Raw genomic sequence first — 25,929 nt, forward strand, 5'->3', positions numbered from 1 at the left:
CCTAGGATTAATGAAAACACACGTTGTTTAAGTGACTCCCTGCAGAGGAAATTTGGAAGTCTTTGCTTTGGGGCTTAAAAAGAACGCTTGGATTTGCTTACAGGTAATGAACAAAGGAGAAGAGGAGCCTGGTCACAGCAAATGGTGTTGGGTCTGTGCCTGGGGGAGGAGTGATTATCCTCAGTACAAAGGAATGATTTCTCTTGAAACAGAAGGTTGAGACCATATTTTTGGGGAAGTCAAGAGCTAACAGCTGTGATGGTGCTGAATGCAGGTTTAATTAATTTTTTTTTCTTCTGCAAGTTGTAGCCAAAGAGCTGTCATAAAGAGCTGGGTCATGATTCTACCTTCTCATAATGAACTTCCAAAGGTTAGTGAGCTGCTAGGAGGTGTTCAGTGAAATCTGGGTCAACTGAGAGTATGTTCCAGACTGTGACAAGATAATGCCTCTCTCTCTTCTCTGCTCAGGCCTGTCCTGCCTTCAGAGCAGGCTCACACATAACTCTGGCTATCTTTAGGTGTCTTTGCAGTAGGTAAGAAATGCTCAAGTAACCAGTGCAGTCACATATGACAAACTGAAGACTTCACAGGCAGTGAGCTCTATGGACAAAGCCTTTTGGGCCACAGATTTCCATAGCCTCTCCTCTGGACCTTTTCACATTCACCCCTTTTCTGTAACAATATTATGGGTGGAAAGACTCTTGTACACAAAATCTTTGGGGAAAAGAAGTGACCCCAGAAAAGGTTTGTCAAAGATATCTTCTTGGCAAGAGGAGATGCTCAGTGGGCCTCTGATCTGTTGAAGTGACCACAAGGAGGGAATTCTGCAAAGTATCATCACCATTAAATTTCTGTAGCCTTTTTGCGGATAGGTAGAAAACATTAGAAATCACTACCTTTAGTTTCTTTTTGCCAGTGTAATCTTCCACTGGAGTAGAAGTAGTCAGTGAGTTCAGAGAATAAATCAGTTTGTAAAGCCAGAAGCAGGCCTGTTTGTTTGAGATAGGCTTCTGCCTCTAGGAGCAGATGGAAGGACACAAAAGGTCAAGAAAGAAAGAGCAACAACCACATGAAATAGAGATTGATTTTTCCCTCAAATAACTCCTGAGCAGCAGTGCAAGAACTCTGACAGAAGAAACCCTTTCTAAAGCTCAACAGGTAGAAAGGACTTTGTGATCCTTCAAGTCCACAGTGGGGCAGGAAAGATGAAGAACAAGGACCTACAAGGTCCTTCATTTCTTCTCCACCTGGCAGTACTGTTTCCAGCCCACATATGAGGGTTTTGCCCTGCTGTGTGAGCCAGACAAGCTGTTTTTCCATCTTACAGTCCCCCAAGCTCCCTGAACCACCAGGGATAGCCCTTTCAGCTGGGGTGGGCCTGGGGATGCTGCTTGGTCCAGCGCCAAAAACTCCTCAAAGTCTCTCCCTCTCCCTCTCCCTGAGAAAAAAAATTTTTTTAAGATCCCTGAATGAAAGGCAGATAGGAGAGTTTTTTATTGCTGTCTTTGCATTTTCTTTAGTTATCTTCTTATTGTGGTTGCTGCCTTCCTGCGTGCTCCTCTAGAGCAGGAAGGAATAAAACTAAAGAAGTGGAGGAAAGTTCTAGAAATCAGAAATATTCTCCACTGGTTTTCATTCTCTGTCTTATACTGTATTGGGAACGGAAGAATCCTAGAGAGCACACTTGCTGCTGCCAAGCAAATCTTTATTTTATAGCACAAAAGCAGCTTCCTGGACAAACAGCCTATCCAACCATGCATTTTTTCTCCCTAGTGAGCATCATGGTTATTATATGGAAAAGTGAAAAGTAACTGCTATTAAGAGTTTAGGATCCTCAGATGCCCTTCATTTAGTAATTTGGAATTAACTTGAGGTTTATAGTCATGGAAGCAATTTGTTACATATAAACTAGAAAATTCAGTCTGAAAGTAAATGACTACAGGGCACACAGACATCATTTGATGCTGAAGGGAGAGGTAGCTGTAAAATACAATGGAGTTGAGAAAAATAACAATGGTGAGGCTTGTTCTGCCAACAAGCATGGGATTGCCCATATTTTCGTATTCTGTGTTTTTTCTAATTTCAGATTCATTTTCTAAATAGGATTGAACAGCCATTTTTCACTGTGATTCTCTATTTCAACCAATAGAGCTTTTGCACAGAGCCACTCCAGGTCCCTGAAAAAGCTGGCTAGCACAGACAGGAGTGAAAAGGCAGCAAGACTGCTGCTACTTAAATTAACTGAAACAATATTTTGGCCGCACAGGCTTCTGAATTCCCTCAGTAAGGCTTAAAAAGAGCCATCTGGTCAGAACATTACCTCTCTAGTTAGAGCCTGCTTTGGAAATTGAAATGAGGCTCATGAGCACTCGTTAATGCTTTTTAAACAGGGATTTTGGAGGTGGTAGTTGCCTTGGTGTGTTGCTTGGTGCAGAGCAGGTTTTGGCAGGATGGTGGGCAGGTGTCTGCAGTGTTGGGTGTCTTCCCACTCCATGCTCATAGCAAAGCAGTGCCTGCACTGGGAATGTGCCGACACAGCATGGCCTTTCCAAAAGCAACTCACCCTGCATTTACCTCCTGGAGCTGACAAGGAATGAGGAGTCATGCCTTGCTGAGGAGGAGCCCAGAGAGCTGCCATCCTCTGCAGGGCCTGTGTCCCCTGGGACAGGAGCAGCTGCCCCCTCCAGGGGCTACCTCCGGCTGGAAAGGCCATGGAGGTGCACAGATCCATCCTGCTCCCGGCTCATGGCGAAACTTCCCCCGCGGGAAATAGCAATGTGCCATCCGAGTCCTCCTCCCTCTGTGGTTTGGACACAGGTCTTTAAAGAGTGGAGGAAAACAGATTAAGAGCCCCTGAATGCCTGCTGGGGAGTGGAAAGGGCAGAAGCTGGCAAGAAAATGGTTTTGTATGAGTTTCTGCCCTGCTTAGAAGCTTTTGCAGCCCCCTGTAGTAAAATCTGTCTCCTTTTCTCCCCACCTGGCATAACTCCCTCAGGACTGATTGCACCAATGTAGGAACCAGTATAGCACAAGCAATTAGCTAATACAGCCCCTTCTGCTCTATTGTAGAGGTTCAAAATCCACCCCAGATGGATCTTTCTACGAGAAAAGCCTTCAACCATGACACAAAACACATTTATAAAGCATTTTTCAAATAGTAAAATTGTATAGGGAAATTTTGAGTACTAATATGAGCTCTCTAGATCTCAGTTTTGACATTACAATTTCATTTGGCCACTTTTTAAAAAGACAAACAACATAACCATGGCCCATGCTTAAATCCCACTAGCACTCTTCGTCTTTGCATAGAGGTGCACCTGAGCCTAGACTTCTTAAGGCTGGTGCTCCTTAAAGGTGGCAATTTATCACAAATTCCTGAATCCCCCACTCTGCAGAGAAAGGAATACACATTGTGTAATTGACATAAAGGACAGCACGTGCCCTGTGCTCTCGGAGGGAGGGCTGACAGCGCTGCAGCCTGCACACACAGAGGTACCCTGTGCTGCTGCCCTGGGATGGGATCCAGCTTGGTTGGTGGCATCTCAAAACTCTGTCTGTCCTGGGCAAGGGGAGTGGGGGCCTGGGCTGCTCCCTCACTCCCAGCTCTACATAAAGCTGAGATATAGTGCCCTGTAAGGTGCAATACAATCCCCGTGGATTGATGGGGTTTGATACAGCCCCATGCCAGAGGGGTGCTCCCGTGCATTCCTTCCAAGAGGCATCCCTTGGACTTGGTCCCACTTTCCTGGCAACCACGGGCTGGATTGAGAAAGGGTGGATCCCACTTGGCTGGGGAGCCCTCCCGGGGTCCACGGCACAGCCAGGAGAGGGAAGAAAGTCGGAGCAGAGCTCCCTGTAAGGCGGTGGGAGCTGGAGCTGGCCGAAGCACGAGGGCGCATCGTCTCTAAGATACAGTGGCTTGGGGTAGCTTTTCCTAAACAAAGAGCATTATAAGAGAGCCACTGCTGGAAATTTCCATTCCTTTGTTGGCTTGATGCTGTGTAAATAAATGCATTCCTAAGATTTTTCATAATCCTGGAAAGGGCCGTAAATGAAACTGTATAGTTTGCCAAATCACTGGAGTTCATATATATTATTCCTCAGCTGCTGGGAACACGATATACAATGGCACAGAATAGAATGCAAGAAACATATGCTAAAGGTCTTCTTAGAAGCACTCTGTGCATTTGTATGTGGCATATACAAATATTTATTTTCATTTGCTCTATGGGATTTAAATATTCAACCCATATTGCAACTTGGATTTGTGATATACTTACCTTAACTCTAAATAATCCTTACCTGACAAGTGACCTTAGCAGCATTCCCTAGTTTAATATGTGGGTGCATTGAAAGCATTTGTAAATTAGTATTAGATAAAGGTATAATCAACCTTTTACTTTATCTTCTCCTTTTCCTTATATTTGGATTTCATTTAAAAGTAAGGCAATTTGGGGAGATTCGGTTTCAATAATGATATTGTGCCTGATGTATTTACACACTGAATGGCTTAAAAATGCATTTTCAATGTCTTACATTTTTGTAATAAATAAACACTAACTACTTATAGAAGAGATACAGTCCTGTATCTAGTGTACTGGTAACGTAAACTTAGGAGCTACCTAAATAGTAAAGACTATTATGTTTTCATTGTTAGAAATCAGATATTTTTCTTAAAATAGGCTAATAACTTCTCCCACTAACTCTACTCCCTTAGATTCAGTTTATCTGTATTTATAAGATCACTTCCCTGTTTAAAGTAGTACAAATGCTTTCAAAATTTTTAACAGAAACTGTCCTTTAGACTACTGGAATTATGTTTACCACCTTTTTTTTTATTTTTGAGCACACTGACACCTATCTTATATTGAGACTTTTCTACAGCTATACCTGCTTTCCTTAGGATGAATATTTTAATTTTGAAAATCATATCCCCTAGTAATGCAGTTCTACTGGAAAAATATCAAAATTACCTGGAAATAGCACTTTTTTTAAAGCACTTTTCAGTTTTAGATCTCAAAGTTTTAGACAAAAGAGAACACTTAATAAATAGTTGAATAAATACAAAATTTACTTTTTCAACATTTGTTTCTACTTGTCCAAAATACATTACCATTTATTTCCTGGACATGCCATTTTTAAGTTGTATTAGAAATGTAAAAAACAGCCCCACAAGTAAAACAACCCAGAAACCAAACCAAAGTAACCCATCAAACAGAACTATCTCCATAAGGCAAGCCCAAATACTTCTAGCTAGCGGGTTAGCTTTCTAATTTCCTTCTGTTTGGACACTGACACAGCATCTCTAATTCCACAATGCTCATCTGAGATCCTAATTTTTCCTGACCTCAGTACTCACATTTGGGGGCTACTATGTCAAAGCTTTTCAGCGTCCAGGGTGACGTAGCCTGGTTCAGCTTTCTTTCAAAAGAAGATTATTATGGTAATTGTAGGTCTCAAATCAGAATAGATTATAAAAACTTATTACTGTATTTTAATGTAAAATATTGTTAACTAAGGGCATCAAACTTTAAACCAAATTAATAACAAACTATGATCCCAGAGACTGCAGACCAGTAACTTATCTACCACACAAACAGCTGCACAAATCCCTCACATTTATTTTTTCCAGGCTTTCAACTTTGATTAATAACATGGTAAAACCATGCAAGTCTCAACCATATTAACCACAGCTATATTTTTAGTCCCACTGACATGAACACTTTAATATAATAAAAGGGAAAGGAAAACAGAAGAGGTGTTTCATTAGGACACGAGGATTACTGAAACCGCTGTGTGGAGCATTTGCCAGGAGGTGGTAGGGGAAGAGTTATTACTCACATTTTAGCATGTCGTTAGGATGTGGAGAGAGAGGATCCCTCAGTGAGATATGTTTGCTTTGGAAAAAAAATTAAGTAATCAGACCGTCCAAGCCCTCCTCACTGACACAGTCATAACAGCAAATTAGAAACTCAGTTAATTAGTTTCCAGCATTACATGGAAAACTATTTTTCCAATTTTGTTATAAAATTCCATAATATGACAGTGCTATGAGATCCAGAAGTTCACATATTAACCTGCCAGTCCTTTTTTATTGATAGATGGCTACATGCAAAAATATATGAAGCATGCAACCTGGTTGGTTAAAAAAATAGCCTGCACCACAAACCCTCAGCAAATTTGCCCTTGCAGCTGATTATAGAAGCTTATAACATATTTTAAAAGCATTAATGAAGAGAAAAAAAATTCCCCAAACCCAAATAAACCCCCTCCAATGGGTGATATAAACAAAAAACCTCAGCATTATGTCAGTAAAATAGCAATTTCAAAATAAATTTAAAGACTAATGCTTGCCTAACATTAAATTATTCAATATTTAACATGTTTGGCTTAGTGATTGAGTGGTACTGGGACTAGAGCTAAATTTGGTCCAGTCTCCTAGTTGACTGTTCATACAACAGAGCTGTTCCTTAGATGAGTTTCTGACACTAAATTCAGCTGAATGAATAGTATTAAGCACATCATAAAAAATATTTGGCTGAATAAGTAGTTTGACTTTTTTCTTGCCGCATGTACCTGCCTACACATTTGCACCAGCAGTATCTTTGTAATGATGCCTTTTGTGAGGGAGCCAAACCTTGTAAATCAGAATAATGGGTGAAACCAGTCACATATTTTTTTATTTCTATATTGCTTGCAAGAAGAGAGCTACATGTCAAAATTGAGGTGAAGACAACAAAGAGATTCAGGCATACAGCATCCTAACAGAGATCCTGAAATCACTGCTCTGGACAGCACTCAAAGAGCAGTCATGGCTGTACTGGAGACAGCCAGGTACCACAAAGGGGGTGCAATAACCCAGCAAGGAGAAAGGCAGAGCAATAGCAAATACCCTGTCACACTTTAACTGTAAGAAGAAAGCCTAATTTCTGTTTTGACCTTTGCAGCATTTTTAATGCACGACATCCATAGCATCAGAAATGCAGGGGAGCAGGGAAGGCAGACATCCCAATTTTTTCTAACCCACTAGAAAGTGGAAAAAATGTGCAGAAACCATTTATATGGCACCAGTGAAATGAGACCCTATGCACAGCCTTATACATGAACTTCTCGACCAGAGGGATTTGTCTCCGACTTGAATGCCACACAAGCACGTGTGAACCATTCCCACTCATCTGCAGTACCCATTCTGACACTGGGACTTTCCTTTTTAACTAGCCCAGGCTTGGCTAAGACTAAGATAAACATGTTTGGCTGCAACTTTTTTTTCTTTCAAAAAGAGGCAAACTGGATTATAGCAAATAACCTTTAAGATAATTAACTGACAATGCCGCAACTAGCATAAAATCTTCCTTCAGGCGACCCCTAATTTAAGTATTACTGGCACAAAGTGGAGACAGATTGTGCATCACCACCGCAATATTTACATAGCAGAAACCCACAGAGCAGGAAACGTGAGACTCAATGATGCACTAAATTAGGAACAATCATATTCTAGTGTTAATTTGCTTTCTCCTCTATCCAAAATTCAGGTCCAGCAATTGGTACAAATGCACATAAAACATTCCCATTTTTAATGATTAAGAACCACATTCTGCAAGCAGTTTCACTCAAAAGTACATTCAATTACTACTGGGCATGTTTGAGGGATCAAACCCCCAAAGTGAAACAGGTCTACCAATGCAGAGATTTTTTTAGAAACCAAAGGCTTCCTAATGCATTTATTTCTTTCCATAAATGATGTCTGTGCAAGCAGTCTGAGTCCTCTGCCAGGCTACCTGACTTTTAGTTGCAAATATTTTCCTCTGACAGTAACACTGTGATTATGTGGCATAATGGAGAAGCAGTTTTAATTCTCCGATGCTGTAGATGCTTGCAGGTACTTAAAAGGCTGCGTAATCAAAGAATTAAAGTTAAAATGGGGAGGAAGGAAAAGATAACAATTCTATTTCTAAATATATTGGGAAGTGATAAATTTATAATATACACTATCCAGAGACATCTTTCACAAGCAATACTCTTAGTTACAGCACTTCATAAGATAAAAGCAAAGAACCATCACCGACCTTTCTAATAGAATCTTAAATATTATTCAAATTTGGTTCCACTATGGCATATTAACAAAATATTTACCTTGCCTAATCGCTGATGTTCTTCAAAAGCAGAAATCAGTTCTTGTGCCCACTTTATTTTTTCAGGGCTCGGAGAGAACTGTTCCTGGACAACAGCAATTTGGTTGGGGTGAATCACCTGCTTACCTACAAAGAAGATTAATAACACCAGAATCATGCATCGACAAACAGATGTTCAAGCAAAATGTTCCAACCACTTGAGGCTCTCATATGCCTTGCAGACTTTCTTGTTCTCTAACTAATTATTTTACTTAGTTTATTTTATTTTTCAAACTGGAAAACAGGCAGATAGCTTTTTGGCAGATTATTTTAAAAGTAAGAATACCTTGTGCTATGCTTACATTCAGTATAGTTTGAGAGAACCCACGATTCTTTCTTCTCTCTCCCCATTTTGATCCATACATTTTCTCTCAGTCATTTCAGATGCAATTGTTTGTCTTGGGCAGCCAATAACAATTAAGTATAATGCATCTCTGAATTTGACTATGTAAATAACAGCCCCAGCTACTCTCAAATAAGTTGTATTAAAGTGTGTTCAGAAAATGAGATCTGAAGAAGATGGCAAGAGATCTATAGGGCTGAAAAGCTACCAGTACCCTAAGGATCATTCCCTAAATTCTCAGTATTGGCTTAGCATCATGTAATCCTCAATGTTGTTTAAACAAACTCTTGTTGCTGCAATTATTGGTAGTTGCAGGTAGGCTGCAATATTTAGTTAGTCACTGGTATAGCAAAGAACCACCAGCAGTGTCCTGAGGCTTTATGAAGCAGTTTTTTTAATCCTTTCTTGTATAAACATAAGTTAAGAAAATAAAAATAGATGTTGTCTTTTTCACTAGAGATTTTCAAATGTGAATAGACAGCCACATAATCCCTTTTAATCTGTGATTGAATTTAGCTACCTTAAAACAAATACACGTCTAATTTGTTTGACACTTTAAAAAGTGCAGCGTTTGACGTTATTAGTTCACTTCTATGGGAATTTCACAGACCGGTGGGATTTCTGTGGTTTGCTTTTAAGGTGCATTAATAAAGGGAGGCTACCGTAACTCCCAGCTTCCTTCGGAAGAAATGACTCTCCTCGGTGCCACATAACAAAACCAGTCAGAGGGACGAGCCTGCTCCTGCAAAGCTGCCAGCAAGTGAGCAGTGCCCTGCAGACCGAGGGTCCCTCAGCCTCTCATGCCAGCGACATTTCTGCACTTGGCCAGGACAAGCTGGAAGTGGCAGGACCCAGGGAGGTTTCCTGCACAACGGGGTCTGCTCCCATTTAGGCAGCTGTGCTCTAGGAACCAGCCCATCCCCGGCTCTGAGAAGCCTCACGCCTGAGCGCAGGAATGCACCTATTTGCCATGAAATAACCACTGCAAAAATCCCCGGGATTGCTTTCACCAGGCTGCAGTGGCTCTGAGTGATAACCTGGAGCACAAAGAAACTCTGCTTCATTCAATGAGCAAAGAAATAGTAGTGCTTTAGTGTTGCTACGTTCCTTTGCTAAAATGCCATAAGTAGCTCAATTTTATTTCTTCTTAAACAACGTTTAGTTTATGCTTTTACAAGCATGCAAATATTAGTTTGAAATTTCAATATCAAAACTATTTTTAAAATACCTTGAATATAGGTAAAAATTTAAACCCCAACAAGAACCACGATTTTTGAAAGAAATGACACAAATAATTTTTTTAACAAATGTGTTTTATCCTAAATCTACTCAGAGGTTTTTTAGTAATTTTAATAAAATCTCATAATTAATAAGCTGATGATGTTTCTTAATTGTAATACAACAAATTCTCCATAGCTAAGCCATTAATTCCAAAATTGAAGTGTGTACCACAATTTCTTAAAAAATCCTGCAGAGCTTAACTTTTTGGAAAAAAATGTTGAGTATATTTTAAATTATATTTGAATTCAATCTCTAATTATAAGAAAATTAAAATTATGTAAATATGATCTTTAAAAGTGTAAAACATTTCTGTAAAAAGACTTGCTTTTGATAAAGATATCTATAGTAGTAAAAATGTTTTCAATCATTAAAACACTACTGAACAATTTAGGGAGAATATAATCTAATTTTGATTTATAGCAGTTGGTTGATTTTTGTCACAGACTACCTAACCAAATAACTGTATAACAGACACAATGCCATGCAGGAACAAAGTAAATATTTTAAACAGAATTGTTGTTATTGACAAGTTACTGAGAGAGTGCAAAATTGGAAGACATTAAAATTTATGACCACGAAATCCTTTTTACAGTACCACTTGATATATTGTGTTTTAAATCAATACTTGTCAAGTATTTTAGGTAACTGTATGATGGTGTCATTTTAGTCTTCTACAAAAGACTGAAAAGGAGAGGACACCTAGACTGTTTCGTATTTATATCTGCTCTCACAGCACGTAGCACAGGATTTTTATAATGACTAAGTCAGCTGTTAAAGCTTATGGCAAGACTTACCTAATTTTTTACACAAACATTCCTAAAACCTATGCCCATTTATATAGGCAACACACTGATTTAAAGTCCACAGGTATTGGTAGTGTAAAATATCTCGAAGGATGTCTATGGATATATAAATATATATATTTCTTATAAATATAAATCTGAAAGTACTATTAATTTGGCTGGATTACATTAGAAAATATTTGATTTTATGTTTATACACTCACTGAAGGAAAACCAGGCTGATTTTAAGATAATTGAAAAAGAAAACTTGGCTGCAATAAGCCGTGAGGTTTGCAATAATATTTAAATAGCTGGTAAATTCTTCATTATATTATTTTGCTTGTTTAATGTTGAGGGAAGCTATTTGATTACATTAAGGGAAATTTTACTGGCCTAATATGGGGACATCTAAGGACATACAATTTTGCTAAATATTTAGGATTTGTATTGCTTTTGAGCATGGTGAGTTCAGCCCTGTTCATGAAAATAAGTGAGTGTTCCCCAGCTATGAGAGCAATTTGCAAGACTCATCTCATTTTAGTTCTGTTGATTTCAATGATTTTGATTCTTTATTTAAAAAGTAGCAGGGAGGGATCTTATATTTAAAAATTAGAAGAATTGCACATTTTGAATTTGTTATTAGGTTGAGATTTCAATACCTTTACATTATCAGAGGGCTGTCAGTGGCAAATACAATGTGCATATTTCTGCTTTATACAACATCATGGATTAATCTAAGGCCCATTTGTAATTTTCCGTGATGAATGTGAAATTGAAAATGTTAAAATGTTTCACTTATATAGATTTGGAAAAAACTTGCATAGGTTTGGAAAAAGATGATTTTGCTATCAGTTTTTTAGATTTTATTTCAATCAAAAGAAGCAGGAAAGATTATAAAAAATATCAGATAAACTGAGAGCAAAAAGCCAAAGAACAAGTGAAATATTTTAGATTGACCAAAAATATTTTTTTTCCAGAGGAAAAGGAAAAATGCTATTTTGTTTTCGCTCAAACAGATTTTATTTTTTTTCCCCCACCAAATCAGTAGAGTCAGTATTGCCCCATCTCTAATTACAGTTGGACTGATTGTTTGCTGGGTTGTTTGCTAAATTTTGGAACTGTGTTGATGATAGCTGCAGGAAGGCAGGAGGCAAAGGGCAGGTGCTGTGAGAGCACCTTAATAAAATCTGTTCTTTTCATGGACCCTTACTTCTCGTATGGAAATGCAAGTATGACACATGTACAGCCAAGACAGAAAGTAATTTTGCACCCTAAATTGCTCTGTGACCTTTTTATTTGTCTTCTGTCTGGACCCTGTTCTAAGGTCAGACAACCTCCACCATAAAGTCAGTGGAGTCCAAATCACCATCAGCATTGGTTATGCTGAACATTTCTAAATTTCCTAAATTGACAGCCTCAGTTAAGCATTTAAATGCACTTTAAGCGTTCAAAAAGAGTGCTCTCAAAGGGTCTAGGCACCTGCAACTCCATCTTCTGTCAACAGGAGGTTCAGATGTTTATGTTTTTTCAAAAATGAAGCCTTTCCTAAAGCTAGGAAATATTGGTTGAGACTAGGTAGCCGTCAGCAGGTGCTACCATTCAGCAGCTCTATTATTTTCCCAACTTCAAAGGCAGCCGAGGGAAGGGTGGAAGTCCACACGGCCGTGGATAATGTAGCTGTGAGGAGCTAACCATTTCACCTCCAAAACAAGACCTGGGTTTGCAAATGTCAAAGCTCAATAGACAGTAAAGCAGAATTCATGCCGAAAAGCATTGATTGCTATTCTTTCGCTGGCATGCCAAGGTCACTTAAAATGGCCCTTATTTTTTTGGTTGGTGCTTTAAGATATCATATACAGCTAACTGTAAAACCAGAGTTTGCTAGGTGGCATTGCTAGGACCCATGCTTTTGGTAACAGGAACCTAAGGGATGCACTATTCTCATACATGTGTCCTGGATGGTGGTCAGAGAAAAATAAGGTGGTGTTTGTCCTGTGTTAGAATTCTCTCCTGTATGTGTCAAATGGCTGCTTTCTATTGCAACTCCCAGTCTTTGCTGGCTGCACTGTCCCAGCGATGTGTTCGAGTGACCTGCTACACCAATCACAGGGTAACAGGCTGCATTACAGAACTGTGGGGCAAGGACCCTGCTGCTCTTGTTGTCTGCCAATACCCATAGGTGTCACCAGCACTTACCACGGGGAAAGCCAGAAGATGACAAACAAACCAAAGAAAACAATAAGAAAATAACTTTCCCCTAGCAGCTACCATATGAGATTTACTTCTCAATTTTTTCACCTAAAAAGTATTTTTTAACTGCTGCTGTTGTTCAAACAAAGAGAACAGGCTCCAGTTGTGGAGGAGCCATTGCAGAGTACAGCATTGCCTTTCCTGTGCTCTGGGAAGGGAGGAATCACTGCACAGCCTCTACCCCAACTTCTCTTCAAAACCGGTCACACGCTTCATGGCATACGGTTTCGAAAAGCAGTCTGTTTCAGGCAAAATTTCCAGCCACAATTTTTAAGATGGTAATAAACATAGAAGAGCTTGATATCAATGAGTTTTTCAATAAGTGCCCTGAAACAAAAATCAAGTTATTTGTCTAAGTGACAGTAAACATAGTGACCTATTTAAAATGAACAAGGTCCGCGTTCTTTTGAGACATCGGCAGAAAGTCGTACCAGTGAATCCCATTGAGGCGCCTTCCCTCGACTGCCTGCGGAGCCCATCTTCATCATGGAAATCAATGTAAACAAGGTCTATTGCTTGAAGGCCAAATGCCTTTGCTGTGACTATGATTTTTTGCCTGGCGTACAGAATATCATGAGTTTCCTTACTGCTTGTTGCACCTAAGAAAATAATGAGAACAAAGAAAAGCTGACAAGAGTGTTTTAAACCTTTCTGTTTTAAATATTTCTTATGTTAAAGAAAAGGGAAAACTTTGAGACTATATTTAACTGATTTAAAAAATAGAAGAGGAATGTAAGGCTATACTGTAGAGTCAAAATGATACTCTTCTCTGAGGAGAAAAGGAAAGACACTTTAGCAAAAATAAAAAATAATGTCCCTCTAAACACTGGCTTATAAATTCAGATTTTGATTTAGTTTAAATCAGAAGTTGAAAGCCTGAAGTCAGTGGAAGCTTTGTCTGGTAAGGACTGCTGACTTGGCTAAAATGAAAGTAATTATTTGATTTTACTATTTACTGCATGTACAGTGAGAAGCATTACAGCAAGAGAAGCTTTACACAAATTGATATACTGGGTCCAACTAAATGGTTAAAAAATTCACACTGAGAATAGAATTGCACTTTCCTTGGTTCTGATTCTTGTCACAACTGATGTCCTAAGCTGAATATTTAAGCTTTAGTATTTGAATGAAAAATTGATGGTAGATGACTTCTGAGAAGAAGCAAAAGTATTCATGAGACTTCATGTGCTCACAGGCTACCAGCTAAGCAATATACTCATGTTAAGGCTAGTGGGAAAAATAATAACAATAATAAACATAAGGTTACTATTTAGGTAGAGATTTTCAGTTTGTACAGAATATTTTAGTGAAGCAATGCTGATTTTTACATTAACATACTTATTTTTAATGTAGAAGTTCATAGCTCTGTGCTTTTATCTTTAAATTAAATCAGAAGCTAAGTGCCCTCTTATAAAAGAAATAGAGAAGCACTTTTTATTTTTTAGGAAGACTAATAGTGCTTTCATGTGAATATGTGGCTGTATTGACATGTGACATCTTTAAAATAAATTTAGAAAAGCAAAATGTAGCAGGAGAGTATTTGTGCTTGATGTCAAAAGCCTGAGTGACAGTTGTATGTAAAGAAGTGGTGAAGCGGACACCAGAATTTTAGGACTTTCAAATGTAGTTCTAAAAAGCATGTGAACGTTGCTTATGCATACGATATTTTAAAATTATTTCAGTGACTCAACAGGGTGGGGGTTTTTTTGTCTGTGTTTTTTTTTATTTTTTGGGGGGTTTTTTTTGTTTTGTTTTGTTTTGTTTTTTTGTTTTTTTTCATTAACTTTTGGTACTGACTGGCAAAATGCACAAGAAAGTCTCAGTGCCCTGTAACACAAGAACCATGTTTTAAATTGCCAGTGGTACATTCTGCACTGAAAAGAAATTACGGAGTAAAACAAAAACGTAAAATGCAGGCTCAAGTGTCATTACTTTAATTATTGCTGTCAGAAATTTCACAGGCTTCTCCAAAGCAAATGCCATACATAAACATTTATAATAAAGAGACAAGTAACAACCTATGCTGGCACGGAAATCCTCTCCTCCAAAGACAACTGCATCCAAATGGAAGCCAACCTGGGATCCTCTTCTCAGTGCTTCTTCACAGACAGCCTTCAAATGAGAACAGAGTATTAATGTCTACAGAAATGCAGGATGCAGAGAGACTACAGAGGCTGTTACAGCAACCCAGTGTTACCAAAATCCTTCTGAGAATATTGCTCCTATTAAGCAAAGCCACTGTAGGTTCTTGACAATGCACAGTGCTTTAAAATGACTCAGCAAAAGAAAAAAGTATTTTGCTTTCCCTAAGCACCCAGACAGCAAATACTGGACATCAATAACAGGTTCCCCACCTTCTGGTTTACATTATGCCCCAGGTGTTACTGTGACCATTACTTCAGACATTTATGTAGCAATATGAAACAAAACATTTGGCAAATATTGCTTAACAACAAGCAAAAAGTATTAAATTTGATTAGTTAAACAAGCAGTATATCTGCATGAGAAACAAAGATCAGAAACTCTTTTATGAAATAAATAATATTAATGGTTTACAATTATTTTAAGTTCCTTACAAGATAGAAGGATTACCAATTTAAAGTCTCTGGCTACATATAACTAAAAATAAGCTAAGGAAGTTAAAAATGCAACAAATGCTGCAGAAAAGCATTAAAATAAAAGTAAAGCAATTTTTCTGCTCTAGCTTTTTTCATGAGGAGAGTAGTATTGCTATTTTATATTGCTGTTTGGATAATATTGGTATCTTTTAAGGCTAAGGTACATGGGGAGAGACATGTAATTACCAGCTCTACTATCGGGTGTTCTTCTATGGCAGCTGGTGGGACACAGAATTATTCTGTAACAGAGTGTGCTTTAAAAGGGAACTCTCCTGCCAGCATCAGCAACTACAACATTAAACCTCCACTATAAAATACTGTAGGTGAAGAAAAAGCTCAATGGTTTAATATATGATCTAATTCTGTGTTTGCACACCGGACAGGAGCGTGTCCATTTGGTTATGGCTTTATCGTGCTCGCAGATAGGTCAGTGTGTGCTGTAAGATAAATGGCTGTATCAAACGATCAGGCTGCCTGTGAGGTACTTCTGGAGGTACCTCTGATCTGTGTGTCCTCAGCTGGTCTGAAACTTTTCCCTTAGAGCTTGGGAGGGGAATGCAGAGTTCCTTGTGCATGCACGAGCTCTTCTGTTTCATTACCATGTTGCCTTGCCATTCTGAAAAATCTGGACTCGATAGGAAGGGTTGGGGAATGATTTATATTAAAATGAAATTAATACATTAGATTTGATCTAAAATTATCCTAAAAAATGAGCATGTTCTTCAGGTATTTTCAAAGTTAATTCTGTTTCTAATCTTAACGTTAAACACTCCATCATACAGACAAAGAAACGATAACATGGAATTTGGTTGTAATGTTGTTAGTAGAAACCATTATAAAGAAGCAAGTTTAGCAATAGTGACATGATGATTAACTCTTATTTCAAACTAAGTGTTACACAAAAGTTGTATCTGACAGCTACTAAATAGCCTGCAACACTGAGTATTCCAAATCTTTGGAGAGGCCTTTTTCCACTCCAAGTGTGTTCAAAACAGTAACAGGAATGAAGAGAGGTTTTGATATTTGGTGTGGACTGTCTGGAACTGTTCTGTCGCTGGAATACTTTGAATTTATGAAGGCCTTTATAATACAAACATCAGAGTTCAATGTGCAAATGTTTTTGGGGATTGAACAATAAGTTTTGTAATATTTAACCTCTTTTCCTTGATGAAATCAGGGAGAGACTGAGGCGTATTTTGCTTATACTAGTTTGCTGAGATGGCAAAATATGGACACTTCAAGACTTTCTTACCTTAAAATTGAGCAAGCCCATTGCAGTTTCCACAAAGGGGATAAAATTCATTGGTTCTACAAGTGTTCGGCCTTTTAGGTGATGTAAGAATTTGTCTGAAAACTAAAACTAGACAGAATGAGCTATCAGAGGGAAAAAAAGAACAGTCTACATGTATACACAACATGGCAAATATCCACCTGACTGTAACAAACACCCCTCCACACCCCAAAACCTGATAACTAAAAAAAAATTACAACAGCTATTGACAAGGCCTGTGATCTGAAACTGCAGCATTCCCATACATTTCTAAATTTGGAGGCTGGTTTGCAAGAAAAAAAAAAAAAATCCAAGCTCAGCACCTCTCACCCTGGCTTAGTGAAATGCAAATCCATGGGCTCTGGAAAACAATGAAGTGCTGCTGTACCTGAGGTCCTGTTTTGTTTCAGGTCCAGCACTGCCATCACTGGAAGCGCTCCCCAGCCTTCTAAGTGGCATCCGTATTATTCATTACGGCACCGTTACCCTTTTGTTCAATAGGCTTTTCTTCATAATTTTTTAGCTTACCTAGGAAGGCCTTAAAAAGGAAGTTTAATTCTTTGAAGACCAAAGCTTGCCAATTTTTTCCATGAGACCAGTTCACAGCTAGCTCTGAGCTGCCAGTGGGGTAGCCCAAATTCCAAAATCTATCATCTGGAAACATACAAAAGCTCTTGCACAGATTTTTCCCCTTTCAAAAGGAAAAAAAAAAAAAAAAAAAAAAAGAGGGGGGGAACCTTCAGCCTTATATTGTAAATGTATTATGTCTGTCCAGATCGAGTAATTTGCGTTAAGATAAACATATTGCAGGTACTGCAAAAATGTTAGTAAATAAAGACAAAAATCACATATGCATATATTTTAAATTTAAGGAATATTCAACTATTAATGGATATCAAAGGAAAGGGAATTTTAATCATCTCTCCATTCAGTCTCAGTTGGGTAAATCATATCTAAGAGATTTGCATAAATATAAACCATCAAAGACTTTTCATCTTCAAAGGGGGTTTCAAGACCCTATAAGCTTTGTACTGTAATCATCGCAGGTCACAACCCTGCAGGAATAAGGCTGCTATGGCAACATAAAAAACTAATGCTTAAGGCTTAGCATAATATTCTGACTAATAGAAAGGAAACTCATTTTAAAAGCTGGCAGCCTATTTACCAGAAGCTGGATTAGAGGTGTTATTTCCCCTTTTAGCTTCCCCCCACCACCCCTCCCCAAAAGAAGGAAAATCTAATCACCCAGATCTTGAAAAAAAAAAAGGTTTCCAGCAATTTGCAGTAACTTTACAATTAGGCCAAAATAAATCACAGCTTTCTCTGATGAAGAATTCCACTCTCCCATCTCTGCTCTGCATCATCACCATGGCCCTCTTGATAACTTTTCTTTAGTGAAGAGAATTCCACTCAAAAATGTGCAAGGAGAAAAAAAAAATCAATTCAATTCACTCTGTACAGTATGGCAGGTTACTACAGAAAACAGTAAAGTTCACCCAGGCAAATGCAAAAAATGAGGTAATATAATGGTATCAGTATATCTTCTTAAGACTCTTACCTGGTTTTAATTTTTTTAAGAGGGAAAAAAAGGAAAAAGTGCTACTATGTGCATATTTTAGGTACAAGTTAATGAGCAGAGTTCTTGTTTTATTTTAAAATATTTTAAAGTCACACTCCTGGAATTTTTGCTATCTTTTGTTTTGAAGGTAAAGAAAAAAAAAAAAGAGCACATTTAATTAAATGTTGCCTCCCTTCCTCTCCCTTGTAAAAGATTTGCAATAAGCACCAATACAAAAGGTAACGAGAGGAGAAGTTTCAATTAATTTTTTTTTTTTTTTCAAAAGGAGACGATTAAATGTTTCCGGCCCGGTAAAGTGTTCATTTCAGGGAGAAAGGAAAAAAAAAAAAGAAGAAGGCGGAGGAAAAAAAACCCCACAAAGCTTGGGGAGGGGATGAAGTAGCAAGGCCTCAGCAATTCTTTCAATTCCAGTGCACACCCAATAGTGTGTCGGGAAGAATGCACACTGGTCGGGATTTGTGGGAGAATTGTCCCGCCACAAAGGAGGGAGAGTTACGCTTGTTATAGTCCAATAAGCCATGCCAGTCAAACAAGTACCCACACTAGGGACAAAAGGAAAGCAAGAGATTCTCACACAAAAGAAAACAAGTAAGCCCATCTTTTAGTTGTGCATCAGCCTCCAGGTTTTCTGCTGCACATAAATAAAAATGAAGGGGGGGAGCGGGTGTGCGTGGGGGGAAAGAAACAGCTTCTGGGAGGCTGAAAAATCATGCTGGAGTGAATTTTTTGAGGATTGGGAAAAGAAGGCAGTGGTGTTAGGCAGAGTATGTTCTTTGTGTGTAAAGGTTGGGCAAAGGGAGAGTGAAGCAAAAGAGGGACCATGAGGCAGAAGCTTCTGGGGTTGGCTTGTTTTCCATGATGGAAATAAAAGTTAGCGAGAGGGAAGGTGGAAGAGGATGAGGGGACAAAGAGCCCTGGCATCCCATCTCCCTGCAAAAACTACTTGGTGGCAGCAAGGGCTCTGCCATTTTGGTATCATGAATATTCATCACTGACAGGTTCTGTCTAACACTTACACGGCTGTAAACCCTGAGAGGTGCACTCTGGTTAATTTAATTACCCGCTGGTGGAAGGGGATGGCGAACCTTCCGTGGTGAGCAGTGGAGGCTGAAGGGGCAGCGGCACGGGACGGACGGGGCCTGTCCCACAGCCGGCGTACGGGGCCGTGCTCCGCTGTGCGCTCAGGCCCATCTCCATGGCTTGGTCAAGGTTAGGTGCTGAGATTAAAATAGATCCTAACGCGCCTGCCTGCCTTTCATCACAGCTTGCACGCGTGCTACTTGCTCAGCTAGCGGTTTGCAAAAAATATAAAGTGAATAACTAAGTATTATTCCTTTACTGGTGTGTTACAGCAATAATGGTATATCCAAACAAGCATCCCTTTTTTTTGACAATTAAAACAATTATAGCATAATTAGGTCTATTTCAAAGTTTTCTTAAGTAATTTGACATGCCAACCATTTACATTTCAGGTTTTTATTGGCTGAAAAGTCAGTTGTGAAACACAAACACACCTGTCAGCAATTAAAAAGGAAGAAGTAGAGAACTGTTCAGGAAATAATATCTGTGCTAATTAAAAACACTAGTTAAAAGCTTCCTGTTTGTTCCTCCAGTTGCCCCAAGGAGTGACCTTCCCCCCAACCCATTTTTTCATATGTTGCTAACATGCTTTCCTATCTCCTGCTTCCAATGCACATAACTAAGGCTCTTGGACAGACAATAATTTTGCTTGTTAGGGTAGTCTGAGAAGAGTCAGGCACTTACCCTTCTACTTTTTATAATATATTCTGACAGCAATATTGGTTCTTTGTCAGCAGTGGGAGAAATACACCTGGTTTTCTTTATAAACGTGTTCCATATATGCTTTTTATACAGCACATCACAGACACATTTAAGTGGATGCACTGCCCAATTACCTCAGCCGAGCAACAACATCATATGGCATTTGCAGCCTTCCTCTTAACTCACAGGCATTCATCTCTGCACCTGGGTGAACTTGGCCCAACAGCTTCAGTCAAAAGCTGCTGTGTTGCTGGTACTCACCCATCTTATTTCCTCAACATTTTCAACCTTTGGCAGCATCATGCTTGAAGGCAGGGTCTTGGACTGCAAAAGCACCTCTAGATCTTCTTCTGCAAGGCCGCTGGACACAGAGTTTATCCTGACACACTTTTCACCTTGGCCTAAGTCAAACTCTTCAAGGGTTTTCACGATGTTCAGTCTTGCTTCTCTCTACAGTATATACAAGTTCAGATGCACAAGAAAAGAAAAAGAAAGCATATTTTCTATTGTCAGAAAAACACACTGAGAAGAAAACTTGTTGAAATTACATGGGGGAAAAGCTAGACAGCCAGTATAATGGTTTCCCCAAAATGTCTGTCACTCTAGGACTTTATTGAAGCAGTCATCACCAGAACCTCACAGTTTTACCTTCCTCTTTACTGTTTCTTTATAACTGGTAAATGCAATTCATGGGGTTTCTACCACTTGCAGAAAACAAGACTTTTGTGTCTGCTAGTACTGAACATGTGCAACAAACATAAATCTTTATGCTAACATAATGTGTGGCACTAACTGTCTGCTCTCTCAAAAATGGCACAGACTTAAATTTGCATAAAAAATTAATTTTTGTAATTTAGCTCTGTAATTTTGCCTGAATGTCAAGAAGTACAGATGTACATACCTCTTTGGTTTTCCTTTACTCCATGTATTCAAAGTACATTAAAGACAGTAATAGAATTCACAACTTGCATATAAAAACAACACTGAAATAACTCCAAGGTTTTACTTAGGCCACATGAAAGGGCATTCTGTTGGCACAAAATAAAATCTCCAAAGACACACGTTTCCCTGGGTCGCTTGCTATTTTTGTGAATGTAAATTTACAAATCTGTTTAATGGTTGATTTGCATGAAGACTACTGGCATGCTTTTCTGAAATGTAATGCATTTCTTGGCCTGGAGAAGGGGGTAGGGGTTGAAGGAAGGTGCTGGGCTCCTTGCTTCCTGCCAACTGAAGTTGCAACCCCAAATTCCTTCCACTCACCAACAGCCCCTAACAAATTTGCATTGTCAAAATGCACACTTATCATTTCATTTGTGAAGAATTTTTATGGGACTAATAAAACTTTAAAGCTCCTGACTCAAGGAGGCTCAGGAATGACTTTAACAATATGCAGTCGCTGAATAGAGATGCTTTTCAAGAAAAAAAGGCAAACTCAAGGGGGAAAAAAAACAACAAAAAGAAATCATCAAAGTTAATATCCAGGCTAATACAAATCAGCAAGAGAGCACATGACAGTAGATTTAAACCAGACGGATGCAAACCTCTGCCGGCAAGAGGGGCAGAGGTGGTTTCCCAATGTGGTCTGAGTTAAACAGTGTGAGGGAACAGTAGCTTACAGTTGTCAGGACCGATGAGAACAGGGTCTCCCAGGCCACTTTAAGACAGCTCTGCACCGTACTGCAGATTTACAGGGGTAGGACCCCTGATAATTAGGGTAAGTTTAGAGAAAAGCAATTGGTGGCTCTAACTGGTTAAAGGGAAGGAATAATGAAGCAGAAAGTTAATGAAATCTGAAGCGAACAGCCTTCAGCTTGGGGCTACTAGCCGTGCTCCTCCGAAGGCTGGGAGCATATGCCCGCTAATCGGACAGACGGGAACAAGGCGCCCAGGTATGTATCCCTGGGCTGCGATCAAGGGTCACGTTCAGAGGGAATCTCTGCAAAATGCAACCCAAAACACTCGAACTGCTGTGAATGGACTCTGTCTGGAGCCATTAGGAAAGCCACATAAAGATGCACACAGTTTAGTACAAACACGTCCAGCTGGAAGACAGCTCCGGCCCGTGGCTGTCTGAAATGTCTCTTCCAAATTAGGTAAACCCAACCATATGATGCCAATACTGGGAAATACAAATCCCCTATGATTTCCCTCTCTGAGTCGGGGTAACAGGTTTATAGGGCTGGGCTGAAAGTTTCTGGACATGATGCAGAAGGGTAGCTTAAAATCACACTCCAAACCAATTTATGCTTTTAATTAAAGTCAGATTATCACCGTTTCAGCACACACCGATGCGATTTGCAATAGACAGATCTTCCCAAAGTATCCTCTAAGGCAGCACTCAATTGCAGCTGAAGGCACATCTCCAGCAAACCTGCAGCCTAATTTGTTATGATTTTTTTTTCAGAATATAACAATGAGCACTAGACCATCTCATATCTATTTTTCTCCTCAGTCTGCAAACTCCCTTCCCAAAAAAGACAGATCGTGTCTTTCTAGGTATATTTCCATACAAAACACTTATTAACAGGCTGTTGCTGTTATCAATTTACATAAACTAAATGTGCAGCCCTCTGGTACGTATCCCAAAAATAACCAACAACTTCATTGAATTTATACCAACCAACAAACATGGGGAGGGGGTTGATGTTTTTTCCCATATTTTAATAGAAAATATGTTGCTATGTTAGTTAACACACCCATGCCATCTGTTGGGTTGAGAATTGATGCGTTTTCTTAGAACTGCTATGTATTAGATCTGTCTGCCTAGATACCCCAGGAATGGAAATGTTTCCTTTCCATGATATAATACTTCTAGTCACTATAGTTTCCACAGCAAGAATCAATTTGTGTTTTTAATTGTTGAACAAACTGATGGGACCTGGCTGCCAAAGCCAGAGCCTGTGAGGGGGCTGACTCTGTGCCTACCCTTCCTACAATGGAGGAAATCTGACTGATGTTAGTGGGGAGTATCAGGTTCCCATAAAGGTCTCCAATAAAACATTTCATGGGTAAATAAAAAAATTATATACTAAAACCTTTGACCAAATGTACTAAAAACGTGAAGAAAAGGGAGAGACCTTTCTGCCTCGTTAGGCAGGGAAACGTAGAGGCTACTCTTATTGTAGAATTCGTGCAACATCTAAAATCCTAACCTAAATAAACAAGTCCAAAATTGTAACAGAGAAAAAGGTAGCCCTTGGTACAATAATGTCCTTACTGCCAACACTGGAAAAACTAGAATTTTTAAGGAATGGTGAGAAAAATATTTGCCCTGTTCTCCACATGAGAACTACAACATCAGATGATACTTTGTCATGAAAGAATAGCTGATAAAGAAATAAAGCAAATCATTAAGTAAAATATTTCATGCTCAAGTAGCTTGGGATGGTGGTATCCTCCTTGGGTCCCATGTGAGTTGGGTTCTTTATCAAACTGAACAAGACAACATGGTAAATAGTGATACTATTAAAATAGTTTAAATTTGTGCTGGAAAGCTCACTGAGGGAAAAAAATGGTTGGTCAGGGTGGCTACTTTAGCAGCCCTTCTGTTTGACTCTGAAGAGGACACAGGAAGAGGTTCATTACTGTGTGCAGCTACACCAACTGGTGAAGATAAAGGTTTCGATGACACAGCATTGCTGACAAATCCATTGCTGCCCAAACACACACACACACGCAGAAATTAAAAATGGGAATGCGCACATTGCCGGCTCCACTGGCACCCATTAAACCTAATAACTAACCATCCTCATGAGTTTCTAGCTCTGAATTATCAAATCTGCAAAGAAAACAACATCCGTCCACTTTTACACTCCAGTGGAAGAGGTGGTCCCTCGCGGCAGGGCTGCGCAGTCTCGCCATCTGGAGAATAAATCGAGTGTGAAGTACAGTATAGTTTGGGACCAAGCTCCGTGGCGGCAGCCCAGCAGTTAGTTCATTAGTCCCAAACTTGCGGGGATTAGTGCGGTATCAGCTCTACTGTCGGATGGGATCAGGCAGGCAGAGAGCGCGAGACTCGGGGAAGGGGGTGGCGGCAAAGAAGGAGCCCCTTGGGCTTGTTGATAAAACCGCACTGTATTAGTGCACCTGAATGTGTGCTTTTGGTAACAGTATTTGGAAACAGTTTCCCATCATCTGAATCGGTACCTTTCCATTTCTCCTTTTTTTTCTGTATGTTATACGTCAAAACATAGAAATTTCCACTTCAGAAGAGAAAAACTAAAGAAGGAAGAATGCCACAGAGCTGGAAGTTCAGCCACCCACTCACCTTGGACACACTGTTAACACAGCAAAAGATGGTCAGATTAACAGCAGATGGAAAAATTACATTTTCTTCTTTCTTTTCTAACTGGTACAATTCCCTACAATCTTGCTTTTCAGCATTTTTTTCTATAAAAAAGAGTACCTGATTTTGAGGTACTAGAAACCTAGTACCTACATGATTTTGATGACAAAATCTCTGTTTTGATTTATTTTTCTTGCCTAGTCCTCCCCCTTTTTTTCTAAAGACCTCCAGGTCTTAGTGTAAAGATAGTGGTCATACTTAAATATACATTTGCATACAGATCTCATCCTGTTAACGTCTTTTGGTAACAGTTCTTCATATGGAAATGTAAATATATAATGCACTAAAATGGCAGGCCAGAATCCATCATCCTCAATGCCATAATAAGTTGGCATGTTTCAAATAAGAGAGGAAAAATTAATTACTATAATCACAATTCAAGTTCTTTTTTTTTGTGACATGTCTGACATGGTAAAAACATACAATTATGTGTTAATGTTAATTCCTTGAAGTGGTTTGTTTGCAGAACTTGACATTGCTGAATCTTTTGTCACTTGTATTAGTGCATTCCATACAAATGCACCTCTCAAATAAAATTTTGCAGAAGAGCACCTGCATATTATATACCTATAGTAGCTTTTGTGCATCATAGAGTTTCTGCAGAGGGAAAGCCTGACATTTTCTCCATGCATAACTCTCCATCAATGAAGTGATGCCATACAGAATGATGCCATACAATTGCCATTTAGTTTCAAATTCACAAATGGGATTGGCAAGAGAAAAGACAAATCACATTTGTTTTTAAGGAAACAAAGAGAACTGTAAATGTGGAGCAGAGCACTTCTGAGACAGCAGGTACTTGTCTCATGAGACTTGCTTTCTGCCTTATATATATCACATACTCATGAGAATAAACCTTTGAAATGGCAAGTACGTATTTCTAGTTAGTCTTGGTAGACTGAAAAACTTAAAAACTGTGCTGTAAAATATGCACAAAACATCCAGGAAGTGGTCATTAAATATTTTCTTATTTTCACCTCTGAGCAGATAATCAGTTAACGAGTTTTTAAAGATTTAAGAAATTTTAGAGCACATTTTCTTTTGGTTCAACATGGAACACACCCAACCCACCATGTAACAAGTCCTAAAGGAAAAAAGGGGCATGAGTGGGGAGAATAGAGTCTTCATCATGTATGTTGCTGTCTTTCCTTTGTATTTCAGGTAAACATACATTTTAGCATACTGCAAGACACTGATTTTGCTGCTACTGTTTCCTGAAATCTTAATATTATTTCTTTAATAATTTTTTGTCTTTTATTTTATTTAATACCAACCTTTCACTTGTCTGAAAAAGATTCTTCATGACATAAAAATGAGTCATCTAACTCTGTGCACTTCTAGCATCTGCTGCTTTTCTCTCTGCTCTGCTAATTGTCCTTACATGCAGTACATGGTCTAGCAACACTGAAATGATGCAAGCGTCAGTAGCAGTCAGCATTGTGAACTAAGCAGCAATTTAATTATGCTCTGCTCAGGAAACCAGATTTCTTTGCCTATTTCCCTAG

General features: G+C 39.0%; 1 protein-coding gene across 1 annotated transcript in view; it reads right to left on the minus strand.

Moving 5' to 3' along the window:
- Window positions 1-25,929, minus strand: part of CLYBL (citramalyl-CoA lyase) — an 87,251-nt gene that overhangs the window by 8,230 nt on the left and 53,092 nt on the right. The window contains 5 exon segments of the mRNA XM_039730436.1: window positions 8,134-8,258; window positions 13,259-13,426; window positions 14,846-14,939; window positions 16,698-16,799; window positions 20,338-20,526. Of these exon segments, the coding sequence (XP_039586370.1) occupies window positions 8,134-8,258; window positions 13,259-13,426; window positions 14,846-14,939; window positions 16,698-16,799; window positions 20,338-20,526 (678 nt within the window).

Source organism: Passer montanus, unplaced genomic scaffold (assembly GCF_014805655.1).
Source record: "Passer montanus isolate IOZ18808 unplaced genomic scaffold, ASM1480565v1 scaffold72, whole genome shotgun sequence".
NCBI lineage: Eukaryota > Metazoa > Chordata > Aves > Passeriformes > Passeridae > Passer > Passer montanus.